This window comes from Syngnathus leptorhynchus, chromosome 2, assembly GCF_054491065.1.
Source record: "Syngnathus leptorhynchus isolate UIUO chromosome 2, UIUO_Slep, whole genome shotgun sequence".
NCBI lineage: Eukaryota > Metazoa > Chordata > Actinopteri > Syngnathiformes > Syngnathidae > Syngnathus > Syngnathus leptorhynchus.
Window position 1 is genome coordinate 18,947,699 of NC_141196.1, and position 20,242 is coordinate 18,967,940.

Genomic DNA, 20,242 nt, shown 5'->3' on the forward strand with positions numbered 1-20,242 from the left:
TATCTAAATCAGTATTTTATAGGACTGATAAAATTTACATCTGTCCAGTCATTATTTTATTCAAACATTCTTGCGTAATCATCAACCTAGAAAGCAACGTTAAATTTCTTCATGTTTTAGAGTTAAAAAAAAAAAAAATCTACCATAAATTTTGGGCTATAAAATGCACCTGAATATAAGCCGCACCAGCTAAAATTTGGGGATAATACTGTTTTGTTCATATATAAACCAAACTGGACAATAAGCTGCAGGTGTTTTAATGTTCAATCTCCATATGTAAAAGAATACGCACAAATTATGCAATATCATCAAAATCATACATAAGACGCACTGGATAATGAGCTGCAGGGTTGGAAACTCATGCAAAAAGTAGCGGCTTTTAGTCCGGAAAATACGGTAATTCAATTAAACATTTAAATGGTGAAAAGTCAAGTCAAGTCAAGTTTATTTGTATATAGTGTGTAATAGTTTGCAGTCGTGTATTCACACAATGTCTGAAATATGTTTTACACATTTTACACTGCTTTGGCTGTCTCGGATATTTTTTTCTGACTTGATTGACTCCAGATGGAATGTAGAAGGGCACCACGTAAAAAGAAGACCTCTTCCTAGTCTAATAACCAACTGTACATACATGCAATCTCTAACTGAAACAACACATGCATTTTTCCCCCAAAAATATTTCAGATAAAATGTAATGACATGTAAACCACATTCAAGCCTGGCTTCAGTTACTTAAAAGAAGGAAAGTAGGTCACAGTGTGTGTTAGTGCTTGGCTGCCAGAAAATGGAGTGCACAATAATTTGCAGGTTAAACACAGCAACACACCAAAGACAAGACTGGTGGCAATAGGAGTTATTTAGTGCCCTCAAAAGTTTTAACTTTGTAGTTTAACTTGATTAAACTTGGAATGACAGCCGCTAAAATCACATTCTAACGTGACTGAGTGAATAAAACCAAAACTTCCACAGTAGCAAGTCAATGCCAGTGGAGTCTCCAACCAAGAGGAATTTGGGTCAAATCCACATCTTAAGTCGCACAACAGAGGGAAAAAAAAAATCTAAATATAACCGAATTAGAGGCTGACCATAATCATGGAACAAACTGTGATTGTGTCTATCTACTGTAGATAAAATGGCTGTTGATCATATTTTTGATTTCTCTCTTTGTACACATATTTGAGCTCTATTGGTGAAACTCTGCGCCATGTTAAGTGGGAGATATTGACAGAATTTCCATTAACAAAATCGATGCAATACTTCCTGCACCACTAAGGCCGCAGCCCATGCCATAAAGTCTCGCAACAAGTCCCAAGCTGGTTTGTGAGGGAAATTTGATGCTCTTTTGCTAAATGCTGCTTCTATAAAACTTCCACAGAAGGAGTTGTCTGAAAGCAACACTCTGATCTTATGAACAAAAAAAAATAACATGTTGGATCATCAGATGAGGATGGTCTCAGAGTGTTTTAAAAACACGTGTATTGAAAGTCTCTAATGTGCAAGTGTCAAAGCTCAACGAAGAGCAGAAGGCCTTGTACCTCCCAAAATAAGTGTGAGGATACATATTTATCAATTACGTGACGATGTGTTGACACAACCAAGAGGAATGTGGGTCAAGTGAGTTTCCCTTGGAAGAAAAAAAAAAAAAACGTGGATATTGGTATTTCCTGAATGAGCCTGGAGAACACCCACTTTGTCTCCTTGGACTTTTTCAACATGGCAAGTCTTGCTCTCAAACCATTAAGGCCTTCATCTCATCTTCTGTAAGAAGCCCTGTTTTGCACAGACCACCAGGAAGAAGTATTGGAATTCCCCACTTTGGATTTCTTCTCATGATTTATGAAAGCATTAATAAACAAAGTTGAAATGAGGCTGCTATAGGCCTGACTTAAAGAGAATTTCAGTGAGGCTTTATGTTTATCATTGTATTTGTAGTTTGCTTTAAACTATACACTTTATGATGAATTGCAAAAACACAATTTATAATATTACAGTTTACACTAAAGTTACCATCCTGAAAATGTGTGTGCGTGCGTGCACGCGTTGACAATACTCCGATGTCTCAATCCCTCATGTATTGAATGTCCTTCCAAATCTATTTGTTTATCATACATGTTCAAACTTAATCAAATATATTATTTGTCATTTCCCGTGTATCCATATTACTGCTTGCCCTTAGAGAAACGCGGGTGAGCCCGGTGGGGCAAGGAACACATCAGACATACTCGCACTCACACCTATGGATAGTTTCGAGAGCAGGTGTCAAAAGTCAAAGGCCCGGGTCCATATCTAGTTTGCCCCGCAAAAGCAAATCAATTTGTTGTTCAGTATGTAGTATAATGAAACATTTGAGAGATTTCCCAGTCATAACGTCCCTCTGTGAGCAACCACGCAGTACAGCAATGTCACGCAAGCACGGGGGAAAACGTGCTAAATTTACAAAGGCTGACGTTCAAACCATGGAACCTGGAGCTATGAGGCAAATTATTTTTTGTTTCTATTCTTATTGATTGCCAGTGTCACACTGAGGAGATTGTTGCCGGGAATAGTTATGTCATTGTGGAGGTCTGTGTGGATGATACGCTGGCTTGATAATCCTACTTAACATTATTATTGACAAATGAATATCATGTTGATTCCAAAAAATGTTTTTCAAAATGACTCATGTATGCAAATCTGGAAGCTGAGGCATTGCCTGACCTACCCAACAAAATACATTTTGGAGTAAAACTTTTGCAACAGCTTTGTTAGAAAGCTTCCACGGAAGATTTTCCATGCTGTTTTTCTGACATCATCTCTCCCTTCTTATTTATTGTGTGGCTTCTCTCCACCCATCCTCTCTCCAGATTTCATTTTGTATCTTCTTCATGTGCGGAGGAGGAGTCGCCGCCGTCGCTGCTCTCTGGCGCCCTGAATTCCACTTCACATCTGGAAGCCATCTTCTCTCTCTCTCTCTCTCACTTTGTCAAACACTCACTGTTTTTTGGTGTAGCTCGTTGCTGTAATGTAAATAACCCTATAATCATACTTCTGCCCTCAGTTTGCCACCCTCCATGCTGTGCAAGTCTGTTTTCACATAGAAAACACTTCTCCACCTAAGAGCATCTTTTTCTTCTTCGCCATCCCAAACTGAGATTTATGCTGTGCTAAAAACACAACAATCTTCTCCATTAGGACGTCTATAATTTGGATCACGTTCATATAGTTCGACAAAAAAACTTTTTCCCTAACATTTGTAGACTAACCGTTTATAGGGCTATTGTTTCCCAAACTTTACCAACATACTTTCCCCTTAAAGGGGTTTGTATGATGCTCGTGTAAAAAAAAAAAAAAAAACTTGGCACAACTTTACATTCCTGGCTTTGATGTCCCATGTGAAGTTGATTTATCTGATGAGTAAAATTAGTTTATTCATCTTTTTCCTTTTTAAATGTATCTATATAAATTGTTACCTGGAACTAAAAATGCCCTTTCTGTGTGCAGATTATATTTTTTTTCTGTCATGGTCCATTATAACCAAGAAGCTACTCGGGGACCACTGTTTTGGCGAAATATTATTTTATTTCGCGCCAAAGGAGGATAGACCTATACAGGCTATTTATTTGCATATGTACTGTCTATTTTGGGAATCACATTTGACATAATTTGGATTGGTAAATGATCCACAAAAGTAGCTGGAAATTATATCAATTAGATTTTTTAAAATGTTGCAATTATTTTCCATTTCCAATTTTCCGGACCCTTTGCAATATCACCACAGACCACTAGAGGGCCGCAGACCACCAGTTGACGTAAACTAAACTCATGGTCTGAAACTTTAACTTTTTAAAATTGATCAATACTGTTCAATCTTAAAATGTCTGTATGGTGACAACGTCACGGCAAACTCTAAAATGAGGCAAAATTATACTATTCATAAATGACCGACCATTAAAGCCAACATTCCAAGTTGTGAATGAAGGTTTAGGTCACTGAAACTCTAAGGGAGTTGGTGGCAGAGGTTTTCAGAAAATGACACATTTATGAGTTTGCCTGTATACACTCCAACAATATATTCAAATTAAAACAATATGAGATTGAAAAATATGCTTTAACATAAGCTTTTTTTTACTCAAAAATGAATTTAATATTCAGAATTCCAAGTTGTATGGTGAGGTTGTGGTTACCACTTTTGCTTCACAGCGGAGAGATTCTATTGGTTGCCGGTTGGTCTTAAACGTGGCTCATTTCATTCATAAATACCGTATGTGACACCAAACTATATCTATTGGATTATAGTTTTTAAAATCATCCCACTGTGTGGCACAGCTACCAAATATTCCCCCAATGCTTTGTAAATTGATTTACATTGACCGTCCATCGGAGGCCTATGTGACATGTATTGTTGAGTGCCTTGCTAAATTGCTTTGTATAAACAGATGCCTTTTGTTTCAAAAAAACAATTATCGTATGTGTGGGCAGCTCTAACAGTGTGATCATGGAGGGACAATCAATGGTGAAACTAATTAGCTTTTCCATGGCGACATAGTGTACCTGTCACAGTGATTTACAACAAGCATTGGATTGTCTACTGAAGTACTATCGCCATAGAGAACTGAACATGACATCTTTGCACACACTCTCACATGCTTTGCCTGATGACCTAGTGAGAGATGACCTGATCAAGCTTCTCTAATCAGGATGACTGAGAAGTGGCACGTGCGGGCACAACCAAACACCCACACACACACAAACACACACGCTTGTACTTTTGCACACCAAGCCTACCAGTTAGATTACCAGCGCTGAAGCTTTTAAATGGACATAACCTATCCAAAATAGTTAAACACATCCCACATAGCAAAGACATTTGGCCCTTATTTGGCATGAAGCTGGCACAGATGGCATTCAGTCGGCACTGCCATAAGGCATGTGAACAGAACATGGCCCAAGAGTGGCAAAGCACGCACTGTCTTGACTCTGGCGATCGAGATGTGGGCCAGTTTTTGAGTGAAGTATCTGGCCCAGAAATCAATTTGGAACTCTGGGCCATACTCAATATCACTATTAATTGAAGGGCCTACAATAAACTATTGAAGAATTCATTCAACATCCAACTGGTGTACTAAATTGTTCACCTACAAGCATCGGCTTTGTTGTTACAAGTGAGACCGTTTCACTCGTGAGCAGTCTACAAATTGCGCAATAGTGCGGGTCGAATTATTGGGTTACATTAAAGACCGACTACATGTTACAAGTGGAGAAAAACTCGTCAACAACCACATGCTACCAGGACTATAGTGAAATAAACTCCAACTAGTTCATCTTGAGCTTCACTAGTAGTAGCTACTTGAAGCGTGCAGATGTCAATTACTATAATTTTGCCACTTATTGGTGTGCAGAAATGCCATACAGTAGTTGAAATCAGTAATGGAGGGAAAGATTAACAGTGAGTCCAAGTCGTTTAACTAGTGCAGCCCAGTCATAGTGGTGAATTGTACTACTATACGGACTAAAAGCGTACTAGTGGGAATTAAATTCTTAGTACCTTAAATGGGACAAGATCTCTACGGTATATTTTACGCCCATCCACGTACGTACATATCCACGAGCGCGCGCACATGCACGCACAGAAAGCAACAGGCGTGTGCACCAGAATCTCTTCGTCTGTGTTTAGGATTACAGTCGTTCCATCGCAGTTAAAGATAACTGGTTAATCTGCAGCGCCCTTGATTTGTCTCTTTGTCAAACACGGTTTTTTACTGTTGTGCCATGGGGAAACAGAACTAAACTATATGACATGATGCCGTCACAAAATTGACAGATTAGAATTCTATCTCGCACGGAGCCAAATAAATCTCAACTAGAATCCTGCAAACCAGCCTTTAAATAAATCACGCAGTGTTAATTGGGAATGTTCATAGGACAAAAACGCTTAAAAGTGGAAATGAATAATCTACAGAGGAGCATTATAAACACAAGTGGCTTTGGACAAAATGGCACAGTCCCAGATTGAAATACTAATTTCAACAAATTTATGGACCGCATATATCGATCACCGATCATTACTCCCCGCAGCCAACATTCTTGTCATCTGCGCCCAAAGCAAAGTCAAAGTTGCTCTCACACATAAGAGCCAAAGTTTGTGTTTTACAGGTTTGAGAAAACAAAATGCACTTACGGTGTTTCCTGGATCTCAAACGGCCTCAGAGTGAAGTCATCTCTCAGGGAGTGAAACCAAGACATCAGCGCTGTTGGTGGACTAATGATTGGATTATTTGTCTCGGTCCTGCCCAGCTTCCTCGGCTCTACCACGGTGCGTTCAAAGCCCCCTCGGAAAATTGCAAATACTAAAAAGTAAATGACGTTTCTAAATCCATTTACTACGTTATAATATGAGCACATTATCTTTCCAAAACTGCTTGAAAAGAGATTGAACACAGTATGATAAATAAATATTTCCAAATTGACAGTAACAAAGGTAGATTTTAAATAAAGGCTGGACATGGCTCAACGTAATTTCATTACTAAAATAGTGTTTAGTCACTTTCGTGCATGCATAATGACTATGGCAATCTAATTGCAGTATATTTTGCAATTCTGAGTTTCTGAATTTAAAATAAAATATTTACGGTGTTCTAAAGATTCAATTGATGACACGCTCTAAAAATTCAATTGACAGCTTGAACATTGGGGTCCACAGCGACACTTAAAGGCATTGAAGACACACACGTCGTCACAAGGCAGGTCATAGGGCAAATTACTTTAAAACGGAAAATAGTAAGAATAAGTGGAACGGGAAAATGATGGATGGCTGTTTTAGCTTGATTTAAAATAAGATATATTTTTCAGGTGGAACTGTATCATTTTAGGAAGTCTGATGACACTCCTAGGGATGTTCCGATCAGTATTTTGTGCTACCGAACCGATCGAAGCCGATATACCATCCAATCGCGATCACGTGGCTTCGGTGTAAAATTTTCAATTTTGAGCTACGACTACCATTTTTTCTTAAATAATTTGTTAGACCTTTTTTTCAATTATTTAACAATTGTTAAATGAATTTATTTTTCAAGAACAGGGCAGGGCTTCAAATGGAGTGCAGAAAATGCACAAACAAATGATTCAGTTATTGTGTTGGTTTGTAACATGTCAAAAAATTGAGGGAAATATGTCTTGTAAAAGCACCTATTTGGAAATGTCCGATACGCATTAAAAATAAAATAATCACCAGTCAGATTTACATAGAGCAGGGGTGGCCAATACGTCGATTGCGATCGACCGGTCGATCGCCAAGCCACTACTGGTCGATTGCGGGATATTAAAAAAAAAAAAAATTTCGCACTTGATGCGTGTGCACTGTAAACACATTTACAGAAATCTAATATTTTTTGCAACTGATTAAACACGACTTGACCCCACTGGGGTTCTGGAGCCTATCCCAGTAGGCAGGGGACACTCTGAACCGGTTGCCAGCCAATCGCAGGGCACACAGAAACGAACAACCATCCTCACTCGCACTCACACATAGGATAATGAATAATTGTAAAATACACAATGACTGTATTTAATTAATTTGTACTATGGCTGTTAAATTAATTTGGACTGAAACACTGCCACCCAGTGTTAATTTTTGGGAGCACAATTAACTTGACTCAAATCTTTAAGATTCACAGAATTTTATTGTCACAGCAACACACATTTTCACATATGGCCGACATACAAGACCCGTTGAGAAAGATTGAAAGGTTGAGGAGGGACCCCCCTTCCAGAATGATCAGGCTGCAATGGATGCAGAGATGACACATAGTCTACTAAACTTGTATAAGGTCATGCAAAGCACAAAGAGCATCATCTCGGCATCCTTTGTAGCGTGGTGTGTGTGTCCGTGCGTGCGTCCGCGCGCGCGTGTGCGTGCGTGCGTCTGCGCGTAGGGGGGCGTGACTTGGTAGGAGCTGGCTTGCACATGCTTTAATTGCAGGCAGGTATAAATCAAGTACTGACTACTAATCGGCGACTAGTTGACATATATGTCAGGTGCAGATAGACAGAATTGCATTTATTATTATTTGGTCGAATCTAACGTAACTTTACGGAGGAGGATTAGGGCCGGTGTAGAAAGAAAAAAAAAGGTGTGTGTGTGACATAGATCTTCCCGTCTGCAAATGATGCCGCCCTCTCGTGGCCAAGTGGGGAAGGGTGTCAGACTCCTCCGATGCAACCAAATCAAAGCCACACATTTTCAACATTCAGCTTTGGTATAGATTAGTGATTCCTAACCTGGGTTCGATCGAACTCTAGGGGTTCGGTTAGTCTGTCTCAGGGGTTTGGCAGAGCTGCGGAGGTCCAAACACCTGATTTATCATGTATATTTGTGATGACACATGTTTGAACTGGTCTTGCAAAGGCAACAGCTGAAGCCACACTGATTTACAGGTATGTAATTTGTTGTGAGTTCATGCACTGTGTTGGTGATGATCATGCATGGCTCATTTTGTGCACCAGTAAGATGTATTTATGTCTTGAATTTGAAAAAAATAATTGAATTTGTCGCTAAAGAGGGGTTCGGCTGTCATTGTATATTAAAAACAACATTCATGAGTCGACTCTCCCATTTGAAGTTTGCATGATTTTGTAATCGGCAAAGCGATTACTTATGTGTTGTCACTTTTTTTTGCCTGAATGTATTTAACGTTTGGCATTTTATCTACATCTAGGCTTGGCCATAGCTTGGCATGTGCGCAAACGCCACCAATGGGGCGCCGTGTTCCTCTCAGGACGTGACGTGCGAGTGCCAGCTCACCATGAAATTCAGCAAGGTGAGTTTGTGTGCCAAAAATAACCAGCAATCAGAATTAGTATAAATGTTTTCAATACACATCTAAAAAGACCATGTATATAGAAACCAGGCACAAAAGCCGTTTGTTTATTCAATGATTTAGGTTGTACCACATGATCAATTCACCCTAAAATTCCTACATTAAAAAAAAAATGCTTTCAGATAAAAGCTACACACTATGAGCTAACCATGTGTAATCACAACTGCTGGCAAGACTTTGGAACGAGTCTCGCCGTAATCAAATCAAACGACCAATATACAAAAACGGACTCAAAAGCACCTTGTCATCTACAGATGGAGGATTATAACTTCCCGGCTTCCTTAAACTGAGCGAGCAATCCATCATCTGCCCGGAGGGGGAACGAGAGAGTTCTGGTTTTGTAGTAGTGTGGGTCTGAGTGAAGGTTCTGGATGACATCTGTGAGGAGGTGGGCTCTCTCCACAACACAACCCGGTGCATCGTAGCCAAGTTTGGTGAAGTGGACGTGAAGGTGGTAGTAAGATGGCTGGTAGTGCAAGTAGACTCTCAGCTTGCTTCCTGGAAGGCTGTAGCGCTGCTGGATGGCCTCCTAAAATAAAATGCCACACGATTAGATGGCTGAAGTGCGTCAATAAAGTTGGTGTGTGTGGTGTCTCACCTTTCCTTTCTGGAAAATGTTTTGAAGGAGTGGGATGTGCTCTGACGTCAGATCCCTCAGACTTTTAATGTTTCTCTGATGTGTGATGGCAATCAGGTACAAATTATCAATCTGAAAAAGGACACAACAACTCATTATGTGAAACAACTAGCTAATTCTTTTCAGAATGTGTCTGGACCACTGGTTGGGGTTGCAAAGAAGAAGGAATGGATGAACAGTAACTCATTTGCCATTTCAAGTGGAGGATTCTAGGTACTATGTTGTAAATCTTCATCTCTTATCGTATACTGTATATTAAGCAAATAATGTACATTATTTGATTACGACACTTGGGGATAGTTTTGAACGGTGGAAAAAGTACACAATATGTCCTCTTGAATAAAGGATGTATCATGCGTATTCACCTGTTTTTGATCCCATTTGAAATCCGGGAGGAGGACAAACCCAAGCTTTGGGTCTGGATCTTCAAACACTATGCGCTCAGACTCCGCCTTCTTCTCCAGGATGTTGTATACCCACTAGGGAGTAAATGTGATGTGAAGAACTTCACCACTGGATTTAAATGTTATCTTTTTCCGGGTCACTAACCTGCACACTAAAACTCTGCTTTTGGATGAAGGGAAGAGTGATGGACTGGTAGTCATCTGTTGTCTCCTCAACCAAGAAGCTCTCCTGACGCTGGTATTTCTGCACATGCTTCTCAGTGGCTGGACACACCACAGTCGCCTTTATCTCTAAAAAGGCAAAGTCATCCAGCTTTCATCCTTCTTCACAGATATTCATAAATTTGTCAAGAGTAGTACCGTTAAGGTGAGGTGGAGACCGGAGACGGTAGGTGCTGTAGATGTCATTCCTCATATCTAACTCCAGGGTGGAAGCAGCAAATATTTCAGACAGAGCATCTTCTCTGATGGGAGTCTTCTCCAGGATGACTACAGCATTCTGGTCAGCAAGCTGATGACCAAGTGAACAACCCAAACATAAATATAAGGAAAGAATATCCCCCCCCCCCACACACACACACACACTAAACAACTAGATGTCAGGTTGCCATGCCAGGTTGACTCTAAATCATAAAATCTCCCGTATTACGCTGCAAAAAATAAGTTTTTTTTTAAGAGAACTGTTTAAAATCTCGCCCATAAACACGTATCCGACTAGTTGTAACTAGTAAACTACCCAAATCGGAGGTCGAAATCAAAGCTAAAACGTCTCACTCGTTCGATTACAAATAAAACCATACCCACACGTTAAGAATGACGGCTTTCTATTCCAATTCGGTAGCTATGTATTAAAAAAAATAAAAATGTTGCCAAAAATGAATGGATGGGTGGTAGTTTAATGATCTACCTTTCCGTGGACGAAGATGGTTTTCTCCCTGGCAGAATCACTCAACACGGTAGTGGTTTGAAAATCTGACAGGACTTTTTTTTCCGATTCCCTTCCATTCTCTCCTTGCCCATCTTCGTGGTTTGTTTTGGTCTTTTTGGTTCTTTGAGTAAATTCATCGAATGCTTCGGGATTATTTTCACGTTTAGTTGAAACGTCCGCCATGTTTGACGCTACTTCCGTACCGCTCAAAGATAGTTAATAACGGAAAGATGGCTCACTATGAACTAACAACAAAGCTGGAAGAATCGTGTGTAAGAGCGGAAACAGCGTGCGTGCACGGTCTCTTTGTAATTACTAATTAGTTTTTTAAACAATTGAAAATCTGTCATTATAATATGTTAAGTATTATTGGTTACCCAGAAATATATACAATTCAGATTGCAATGATTTATTTATCATGGGGGTGGGAGGGCTGAAACCTCTTGGCAGCTGCACATGGTAAATCTGATTGACGTTTTATTCAGCCAACAGAATACGTACCCAATCGTCTCAAACTATGGGCGGGGTTACTTTGGAATGATCCAATTAAAATCCAGTATTCAGACGCTAATCGGAAGCGTAGAGTATATATATGTTTATCGAAAGTTCCTGCAATGAGGTTCAGTGGTAATGCACTGTTAGGTGACCACCCGCTGGAGAACCCAAAAAGAAGACGAAGGTTCATTGACGTTCGGAAGCGACTCCAGCTGTGTATTTAGGATTCTAAATATTTGACGTGAACTTCATGTAGATGTCTTAAGGTGTCACTTGGACGTCATAGCAACATGTGCATATCTGCGCTTAAATGTCTCATCGTATTCCTTCATGTGATTTTTGTCGTTGGGAGACAAGGTAACCCTCAAAGTTTGTCAAGTTATCTTGCAAATAATGTTAACGGGACCGAAAAGTCTTAAATTATTTGATTTGTTTAAAATCAAGTCGAGTATTTAATCTAATTTTGGAGTGATTCATGATAATTAGATGCTTGTTATCCACTTTGTCGCTGGACTAAATTTGTGCCGAGTCCACTTTGCTCTCACTTCCTCTTTACGTCAAAAGACTAACATTCGAAATAATTCACTTTGTTTAATCAATGTTTCTTCTTTGCATAGACCGACGAAATGTTCTTTTTATCATTGCTGACGACCTGAGAACATCTTTGGGCTGTTATGGAGACTTAACAGTAAAATCGCCAAACATTGACCAACTGGCATCCAAAAGCCATGTGTTCCTCAATGCATTTGCACAGGTTAGCAGACTTTGATATTTCAATAAATGTTCGATTGTAGATGTTTGCTTGCCTATTTAATTGTGTTTGTGTCGTTTGCAGCAAGCAGTTTGTGCACCGAGTCGAACGTCCATGTTGACAAGTCGCAGACCGGATACAACCAGGGTGTATGATTTTAAATCCTACTGGAGAGTGCATGCTGGAAATTACACTACTCTCCCACAGTATTTGAAATCACATGGTTATGTTACCATGTCTGTGGGAAAAGTGTTTCACCCAGGTAAATTGAATTTCTGATGTACTGCATTTTCTCATTTCTGCCTTTTTGAACAACCTGTTTGTCATTGCGGTTTCTAATTGAATATTGAGAACAGTGACTGCTGCATTTATTGCAGGCATCTCCTCAAACTACACTGATGACTATCCTTACAGCTGGTCCATCCCTGCATACCACCCTGCTTCATTCAAATTTGAGAAACAAAAGGTACAACCAAGAAGGAAGATGTCTGGTACAGTACTAGACCTGTGCAATTATAACACTGTCCTGGCTGAGACCATACTGCACTGATAGCACTTTCACAATTTAGCTCTTAACGTGGTTCAGACCACTTTGACTGTCTCCTCTAGGCGTTATCCCCACATCTGCCAGATATGTTTTCTGATGCAATAGTGTGCAAATTAGCAACAAAAGTTGAAGGCTAATCATGCTATTGAAGGCGTTCATCGGGTTTTTAGCTCCTGTTGATCAAGCAAAGTGTGGTAAATTCCGCCTAGTCCAGCACATAAAACCTAGCAATCTTATCTTAAAAGTGAGTTTTACAACAGTTTGCAGGCCAAACAAAGCAGAGATTGACCAGTGTTACAGAAAGCAAGAAGTGTACATGCTTTCAATTGACACTAAACTTTGTTCTCAGATGTGTAAAGGAGACGATGGTCGCCTCCATGCCAACCTGCTGTGTGCAGTGAATGTCACAGAGCAGCCTGGAGGAACGCTGCCTGACATGGAGAGTGTAGAAGAGGCGGTGAGACTTTTGAAGACTCGAGCCACAGATGACAATCCTTTCTTCCTGGCTGTGGGCTTTCACAAACCCCACATTCCCTTCCGCATACCGCAGGTACTGCATGCTATGAAGTTGTTCCACTGTTTGGGATTTCAACCACACAATGTTTTTATTACTATTAACCTCTCCTCCAAAAGCCTTGCAACAGACAGGTCATTTTCTTGTCACAGATCAAAAACTTAAAAATGTGTGGGTGGCGCCTGTAGAAGCATCAGTTTCCATAGGAAGCAAATGTGTGCCGGACTATCCCAAAAGTCTTACCTTTTGCCATATTACGTTGTGTAAAACACACAGAAAACAAAAATAAATGTCACTGTATTCTTGACCTCTTAATTTTCTACACTTGTGAAAAATACCCCCAAGAATACACAGTCTGGCTAATAAATTATTTTATGCTTCCACATAATCCCTGCAATGTGCTCACATACCTCATTGCTTGTTGGTGCAAATCATGAGTTTTCTGATTGTGTGAAGAGTCATTGAATGCACCTTGCACAGAACTCAACTGAGAACTTGAAAAAAAAAATAAGGACCCTAGCTTCTAAAGATGGAAACTGACCAACACAAAAATGTGTTCATGTTTTTATTGAAAACAAGCTGATACTGTTTGCCGCACGGCAACGGTTTCCACCTATCACTCAATGCGTGTGCGTCGGTTCGCATGTTGAAAATAAGTTTGAAGTAGATTAAATTTAAAAGAAATTGCATTCGTAAGGTACCACTGTAACATGAAAAAACACACTGCTGCTGGCAAGGTATGACAACCATGATAGCAAAACGATACTAAGAATATCAACATTTACGACTCATACTGATGCATGCTTTTGTTGGTGATGATTTGACTAAAGTGTAATTGTAACCATAACCAAAACATTCTGTACTGTTTTATTCCAGGAGTATCTGCAACTCTATCCCATAAAACAGATGCCTCTGGCCCCTGACATAGATGTTCCGAAACGCCTCCCCCCTGTGGCCTATAACCCTTGGACCGACATTAGGAAGAGAGACGACGTCCAAAAACTCAATATTAGCTTTCCGTATGGACCAATTCCTAAAGACTTCCAAGTATGTATATTGTCCTGTCAACTTAAAAATAATAATAATTGAACATGATCTTGCGACTCTCCTAAGCAAGATGTCATTGTTTTCCAGCTCCGTATCCGCCAGCACTACTATGCCGCTGTGTCTTACATGGATGCCCAGGTTGGACGGCTGCTCAGTGCCCTTGATGCCCTGGGGCTGGCTCAGAGCACAGTAGTGGTTTTCACCTCCGATCATGGTCAGCCATGACTTGTGTTTTGGGAAATGGTTTGTGTGGGATGTTGCAGTTAAAACATGCTGGGATCATTGGTTTTGCTCGATTTTTTTTTTTTTTTTTTTTTTTTTTTTTTTTTTTTGTGAGTATATTCAGCAATGATTTTGCATGTTGGCTTGTCTGCATTATTCAGGTACCACAATTGAATAAGAGCCACCAGAGGGCAGTGTTGTAACAGTAATGATGCTATTTTATTTTAGGGGAATAGTTTTCAAGATAGCTTGATGCCTAAAGTACAGCCCATCATCCTATTCAAATTCATAACGTGGTAAAATTGAAAAAATCCTTCTTGGACACCTTGTTTGTTTTGCCATTTTGTTTCAGGCTGGTCGCTAGGTGAGCATGGTGAATGGGCAAAATACTCCAACTTTGATGTGGCAACGCGTGTCCCTCTTATCATTTATGACCTTGAGCCTCCTGAATCTCAAAGTGGGCCGAAAGAACCTACCTTTCCATTTTTGGATGTCTTTAGCCAACCAGAGTTCATCTATAAGAGTAAGAACTCTCTTTACTTTGAATTTCAAATTAAATAGATTGACACTTTATGGACCCCCTTCACTGTCTAATGGGGCCAATATACAAGCCACATAAAAATAAATAAATAAATCATTACAAAGACAATGCTTAGTTTTAGATTATGGCACTGTCTGATTTTTTTTATTTATATATTTTTTTATTTTTTAAGTGCTATCGATTTTTAGAAATATCTCTCTAGATTTTGAAATTGTTGAAACTGATTGACTCGTGTCTTTTCAAGATGACAAAGTCGTGGAAAATGTGGCGGAGTTGGTGGCAGTTTTTCCGACAGTGTGCCACTTGGCTGGTCTGAAAATGCCTGACCCCTGTCCTGAAGTTTCTCACCAGGTATTTATCATGTTTTAAATAATTCCAGTCAATTTTTTTTTTTTAGCCTACAAAACTAATTAAAACCAAGTGCCATGTTAGTATAGCTATGTAACCACGTTAGTATCTTTAACTCTGACTAAAATGTTGCACAACTACTTGGGCTGAGATGAAGTTTAAAAAAAAAAAAAAAAATCCCTTTGTTGGCTATATTGATCCTACACTCCTAAATTAATGGACTTAGATAATTTTCTAAAGATCATTCCCCAATTTCATCCATTATAGACCTAAACAAACTACAATAATAATTCTATCAACAAAGACTTAACATTAAAATTAAAAAGGACATCCAGTATGTATGGAAGTCATACATAACAGTATTCACTTTTATTCTGGAATTCAATTCTAAATATTGTTAAATACACAAGTGCTGTAGTGTACCAGTGCTTCTTGTGAAACTCATTAATTGCACCAATTGTTAAAATGAGAGTGTAAGCCAAACTATCCTAATTGTAGCATTGTAAGACAGGCAGCAGTCCAATGTTGAAGGTTCATTTATAAAAAAAAAAAAAAAAACCCTCAACCAAACCAGTTTGTATTCTTGGTCTTGTAGTGAAAATTAGCAATGCACCCACAGAAGTAGAATGTCTGAAAATGATTTCAAGACCTCTGACCAGTTGGATGGCTTGCGCACCCTGCTTCAAAGCTGCTTAGCAACACTTGGGGCATCCCACAAACGTGAACATTGTCGTTGCTGAAACCTTCACGCAACTTGGTCCCAACACTTCTGTGCTAGATCTTTTTAAATACAGTGCAGTTCTGCATGTCCAATCTGCACTTCATTGATGTAGTCTTTGTATTCTCTCACTACCATACAGTAGAACAAGCATGAAGGGTCCCTGGCTTCCCATAGAAATTCCTCCAACTGCAAGGGTCTTTAAGTTAAGCACTCCAAATAATAATAATAAATGAACATTATTTTTAGAATGCTAAATGGTACTTTACATAGCATGGACAACAACTAAAAGTAATATTTAAAATGGTTAATGGCCTTTGAAGGTGTTTTATTTGGGTTTTGAGCAGTGATTTAAAGGTGTTGAGATCTGTGCAATTGTGGATGCGTTGCCAAGGGATGGAGGAGCAATGAAATAGGACTTCATCAATCACCAAATTCTGTATATGGTTCTGCGGGGTTTGTGTACTAGATCAGTGAGGTAGGAAGGGTAAGAAGGACTCACCCTAATGACTTCTCAAAACTATTTAGTTTGGCTGAACATTTTTGTGAGTTTTGGGTATTCAACTGTCCAGTCTTAGAACATTGGACTCTTGTAAATTGACCATAGGTAAATGTGAATGGTTGGCTGCCTTAAGTCAACCGCTCAATTGATCAATCCATGATGCAGTCCCACCTCTTACCCTCCCATGTGGGTGTAGTCTAATCATAAGAATGATCCACAAAAAAATAAGATGCAAACATGCCTAATATGAATGAGATATTGTTCGTCTTGACATTTCTCCTTTTTTCAGGAGGAGCTGTGTACAGATGGAAGGAACTTGGCAGATGACTTTGAACGTGAAAAAAAAATCGATCCAGATTCCGTGGCTTTCAGCCAGTATCCACGGCCTGCTGATACACCACAGGTACTATCATGAGTATCATTGTTGCTTTAAACCAGGGGTCACCAACTCTGGTTCTTTGGGGCACCTGTCAAGTGTTTTAGATGTGTCCCTCCTACAACGCACCAGATTGCCAAAATAATCCTCCTGGTTACCGTTTAATATACCATCAAGACCTCAATTTGGGCTCTCCGGAGGTACACTTTAATCTCCCCTTACCATGCAATGGCTCTCAGGGTGGTCTTCCAACCATCTTTCATTTTCTGGACTGATTATTGGTCCAATTTCAAATCCATTCGCTGGTTCAATTTCTTACTTAATGCAGAGGTAACTGGCAGCATCCAGCAAGTGATGAAATTTCCTTTTGATGGCTGTCGTTACTGCGTGAAAGACTCCGCAATACATTATTAGAAAGTAGGATTTCTTAGTAGGAAACCGGTTTTTGCCTCTACTGCTATTTCCCCCACAAGTTGGTCTGTAACTGTCAGAGGGCAAGCGTGAACCTTAGCTTTATAAACAAAACCGCAGTTCCGGGGACATTCCACCTCCATCAGAGGCTGCAAAATTCTAAATCAATATGGGGCAGCACGTTGGTCGACTTGTTAGCGTGTCAGCCTCATGGTGCAAAGATTGCAAGTTCGTTCCAGTCTCCGGCCATTCTATCTGGAGTTTGCATGTTTGCCTTGTGACGTGTGGATTTCCTCCAGGTACTCTAGTTTCTTCCCATATCCCCAAAACATACATGGTAGGCCGATTTGACCTCACCAAATTGCCTGTAGGTATGACTGCTCTGTGTGCCCTGCGAACACGCTCTATATATATATATATATATATATATATATATATATATATATATATATATATATATACACGCATCCCCCTGTTTTGTCTGATAACGATCAAGCTGCTGTCTGTTCCCGTACAATGCAGCATCATAAACTGGACTGATGAGATTCTGCTATTGCTGACGCTTGTCCTGAAATGTCCACTGTACAGATGTCTGCTTGTGTAATATGTCATCTATTAGGAGAACTCAGACCTCCCTGACCTCAAAGACATAAAGGTGATGGGCTACTCTGTGCGCACCTATAACTTCCGATTCACCATGTGGCTAGGCTTTGACCCCAAAACCTATCAAGTAAGAGTTCACTCGTCGCATGTAACCAAACCATGAACTCAATTTTTCCTCAAAGCTCATCTGGAGAATGACTGATCGTCTGTCTTGTGGTTGACATTTGTCACAATTGTCAATCCCTAAAGATCAATACGTCTGATGTCCATGCTGGAGAGATATACGTGATACCAGATGACCCTGGTGAGGACAATAACATCTATGGTGACCATGAGCAGGACAGCATGATGATGATGAGGAAGATGAAGAACATGCCTCTTGTAAGTTTGCTCCCACTATTAATTTAGGTGCTTCGTTGATGTGACTATTTTTTATTTTTTTTTTGTCCAGTTTACGAGGATGAAGCTGCAGCTCCTCCACCTCACAGCAGGACTGAAGACTAATAGAAAGAAAGCATGATGGCTGGCTGTTAAGGGCACACGTGCAATAAAAGCCAGAAAAGGGAAACACATTTGTAAATATATTTATGTAAATACTCAGTTCACATGGATGACTAGATAATTGTCCAGCAAAGAAATAAATTTGCATTAAATGAGATGGTGAGTTGTGTCTTACTCTTAGCACAAAGCTGATTGTTTACTGTACAAGCAGCAAGCGAGGCGCGTCAAACCTTTCAAGTCTATCATCCCTTTCAACTAAGCCACAAGGAAAATGCTGTTGGTGAATGCTGCTCCCTTACATTAGCAAGCTTATTTTATTATGAGAGAAGGTTGTCATGACAGAAGAAATGAGATCCATTTAGATGTTTTTCATCAGGTGTGTAAATTTGGGGTGGGGTGCCACTGAGTGGCTCAGCCAACTTTGATAAAGTTCAGGTAAATAGTCTACTGACTACAAAGTCAGTGGGTTTTATACAGTGTGGCCGAAATCTATTTAATGTCATCCATCCTACTGCCACACAGTACATGGCAAGAGGAAGCTGTTTTAGTAATCCAAGCTCTCACGTGTTCATTTAGCACTTGAAGGTCATCCAATCAAATTGTCTTAAAATGAACATGATTGTGACTTCCATAGATCCTACTTTGTGATCAATCATCCCGCATAGGCTCTCACTTAAGAGATTTTGCTGAGCCATTCACAATATGACAGAATTATTTAAAAAGCCAAAACATCCAAGCAGCCACTTTCCACATGCCTTGCACTCACCAGGTCACGGGTGAGCTATTCCAGCTAACTTTAGATGGTGGGCTACACCCTGGAGTGGTCAACACTTAAGGCAGTGAAGGAAGGGACACAGACATCATTGTGTGCTTCACCTAACCTATCATGGCTGTTTTTGGAATGTGGGTGGAAGCAGGAAACTCCATAGTTAAATCAAGCAAATGCCACACAGGATGGCTCAAACTGAAACTGTCAGGCAAACTAAGTCCAAACTTGCTAACTTGAATATGCTATTTTAAATATGGACAAAATAAAATTTCCATAATGCTACATTTTTCAAAGTATGCACTCAAAGTCCATCGTCTTAACCCAGCAACAAGGAGTTTGACACAAACATAACTATATATTGTCATTTTCTTTTTTAGTGCAAAGCATAAAATAGATCATTCAGGATGACACAAAACTGCTGAACAAGTGCAAGAACCTATTTGAGACATTTGTAATATTAAACTCTATTATTGTTTGTCTTGCCTATCATTCCAAATGCTCAAAAGGATTACATTAGAATTAGGTTTAAATCATTTGCAGTCTGGATATATGATTACAACACAAGAAAAAAAAAAACACAAAGTGCAAGAACACAACATCAGAGCCCAAAATGTAAGCAGCAGAAAATTGAATATTGTGGGATATTTGCAGATTATCTCGAGCTAACATTAATTTCCGACTGTGCAAAAGATACTTGTTTGCTTGGAAATGTTATCGACATGATTTGGGGGGGTCATAATTATGCTTAGCGATGTCTCTGCTTTATTTTCATATCGACAGGCGTTCACAATAATTTGACAAATATAAATTTGCATCTTTGTGTTACCTCTCCAAAGAAAACTCGAATCCGTGCTGTACAAGACTACAGTCACAGTCAAAGCCAGATTGATCCTCACATTTTAGGAGCATCTTGCCTCATAAATTTGGGCTTTTCATTTCAGCAGTTCAGTTTCATATATTTGTCTGAATATAAAGCAACGGGTCACTGCGGTTGTGCCTGTCTTGTGTCATCCTATAAATGTGCCTCAGCGGTTTTATCCAATCGATATTTATTATCCCAAGCAGTGATC

General features: G+C 39.6%; 3 protein-coding genes across 4 annotated transcripts in view; 1 reads left to right on the forward strand and 2 right to left on the reverse strand.

Moving 5' to 3' along the window:
* The window catches only part of LOC147061144 (uncharacterized), a 37,187-nt gene extending 30,890 nt beyond the window's left edge, over positions 1-6,297 (reverse strand). For both annotated transcript variants that reach the window (XM_085939670.1, XM_085939662.1), the window contains exon 1: positions 6,161-6,297. In XM_085939670.1, coding sequence (XP_085795796.1) covers positions 6,161-6,225 — 65 coding nt within the window. In that variant the 5' untranslated portion in view covers positions 6,226-6,297. The remainder of the gene's footprint in view (positions 1-6,160) is intronic.
* A 2,579-nt stretch (positions 6,298-8,876) lies between these two features.
* On the reverse strand, positions 8,877-11,211 carry dcps (decapping enzyme, scavenger). The gene is made up of 6 exons (XM_085939691.1): positions 10,807-11,211; positions 10,260-10,410; positions 10,045-10,190; positions 9,861-9,974; positions 9,457-9,567; positions 8,877-9,387 (listed from the first exon to the last, which is right to left on the reverse strand). Exons 1-6 carry the CDS (start codon positions 11,008-11,010, stop codon positions 9,121-9,123), a joined length of 993 nt encoding a protein of 330 aa, XP_085795817.1. The 5' UTR covers positions 11,011-11,211; the 3' UTR covers positions 8,877-9,120.
* Positions 11,212-11,425: 214 nt separating this feature from the next.
* On the forward strand, positions 11,426-18,560 carry ids (iduronate 2-sulfatase). Its single transcript, XM_085905971.1, has 13 exons — positions 11,426-11,679; positions 11,940-12,076; positions 12,158-12,335; positions 12,451-12,539; positions 12,970-13,170; positions 14,011-14,181; positions 14,269-14,395; positions 14,756-14,926; positions 15,189-15,295; positions 16,802-16,915; positions 17,919-18,029; positions 18,152-18,283; positions 18,354-18,560. Exons 1-13 carry the CDS (start codon positions 11,613-11,615, stop codon positions 18,420-18,422), a joined length of 1,674 nt encoding a protein of 557 aa, XP_085762097.1. The 5' UTR covers positions 11,426-11,612; the 3' UTR covers positions 18,423-18,560.
* Positions 18,561-20,242: the final 1,682 nt, after the last annotated feature.

Bases quoted from the DNA above. Each gene is read 5' to 3' on its own strand.
- ids (XM_085905971.1), top strand. From the start codon at position 11,613: ATGTGCATATCTGCGCTTAAATGTCTCATCGTATTCCTTCATGTGATT. The intron at 14,396-14,755 runs GTCAGCCATGAC...ATTTTGTTTCAG, and splicing joins GGTTTTCACCTCCGATCATG to GCTGGTCGCTAGGTGAGCAT. The intron at 16,916-17,918 runs GTACTATCATGA...GTCATCTATTAG, and splicing joins GGCCTGCTGATACACCACAG to GAGAACTCAGACCTCCCTGA.
- dcps (XM_085939691.1), bottom strand. From the start codon at position 11,010: ATGGCGGACGTTTCAACTAAACGTGAAAATAATCCCGAAGCATTCGAT. The intron at 10,411-10,806 runs GTAGATCATTAA...CTTGGTCATCAG, and splicing joins CCATCTTCGTCCACGGAAAG to CTTGCTGACCAGAATGCTGT. The intron at 9,568-9,860 runs GTGAATACGCAT...GTCCTTTTTCAG, and splicing joins TCAAATGGGATCAAAAACAG to ATTGATAATTTGTACCTGAT.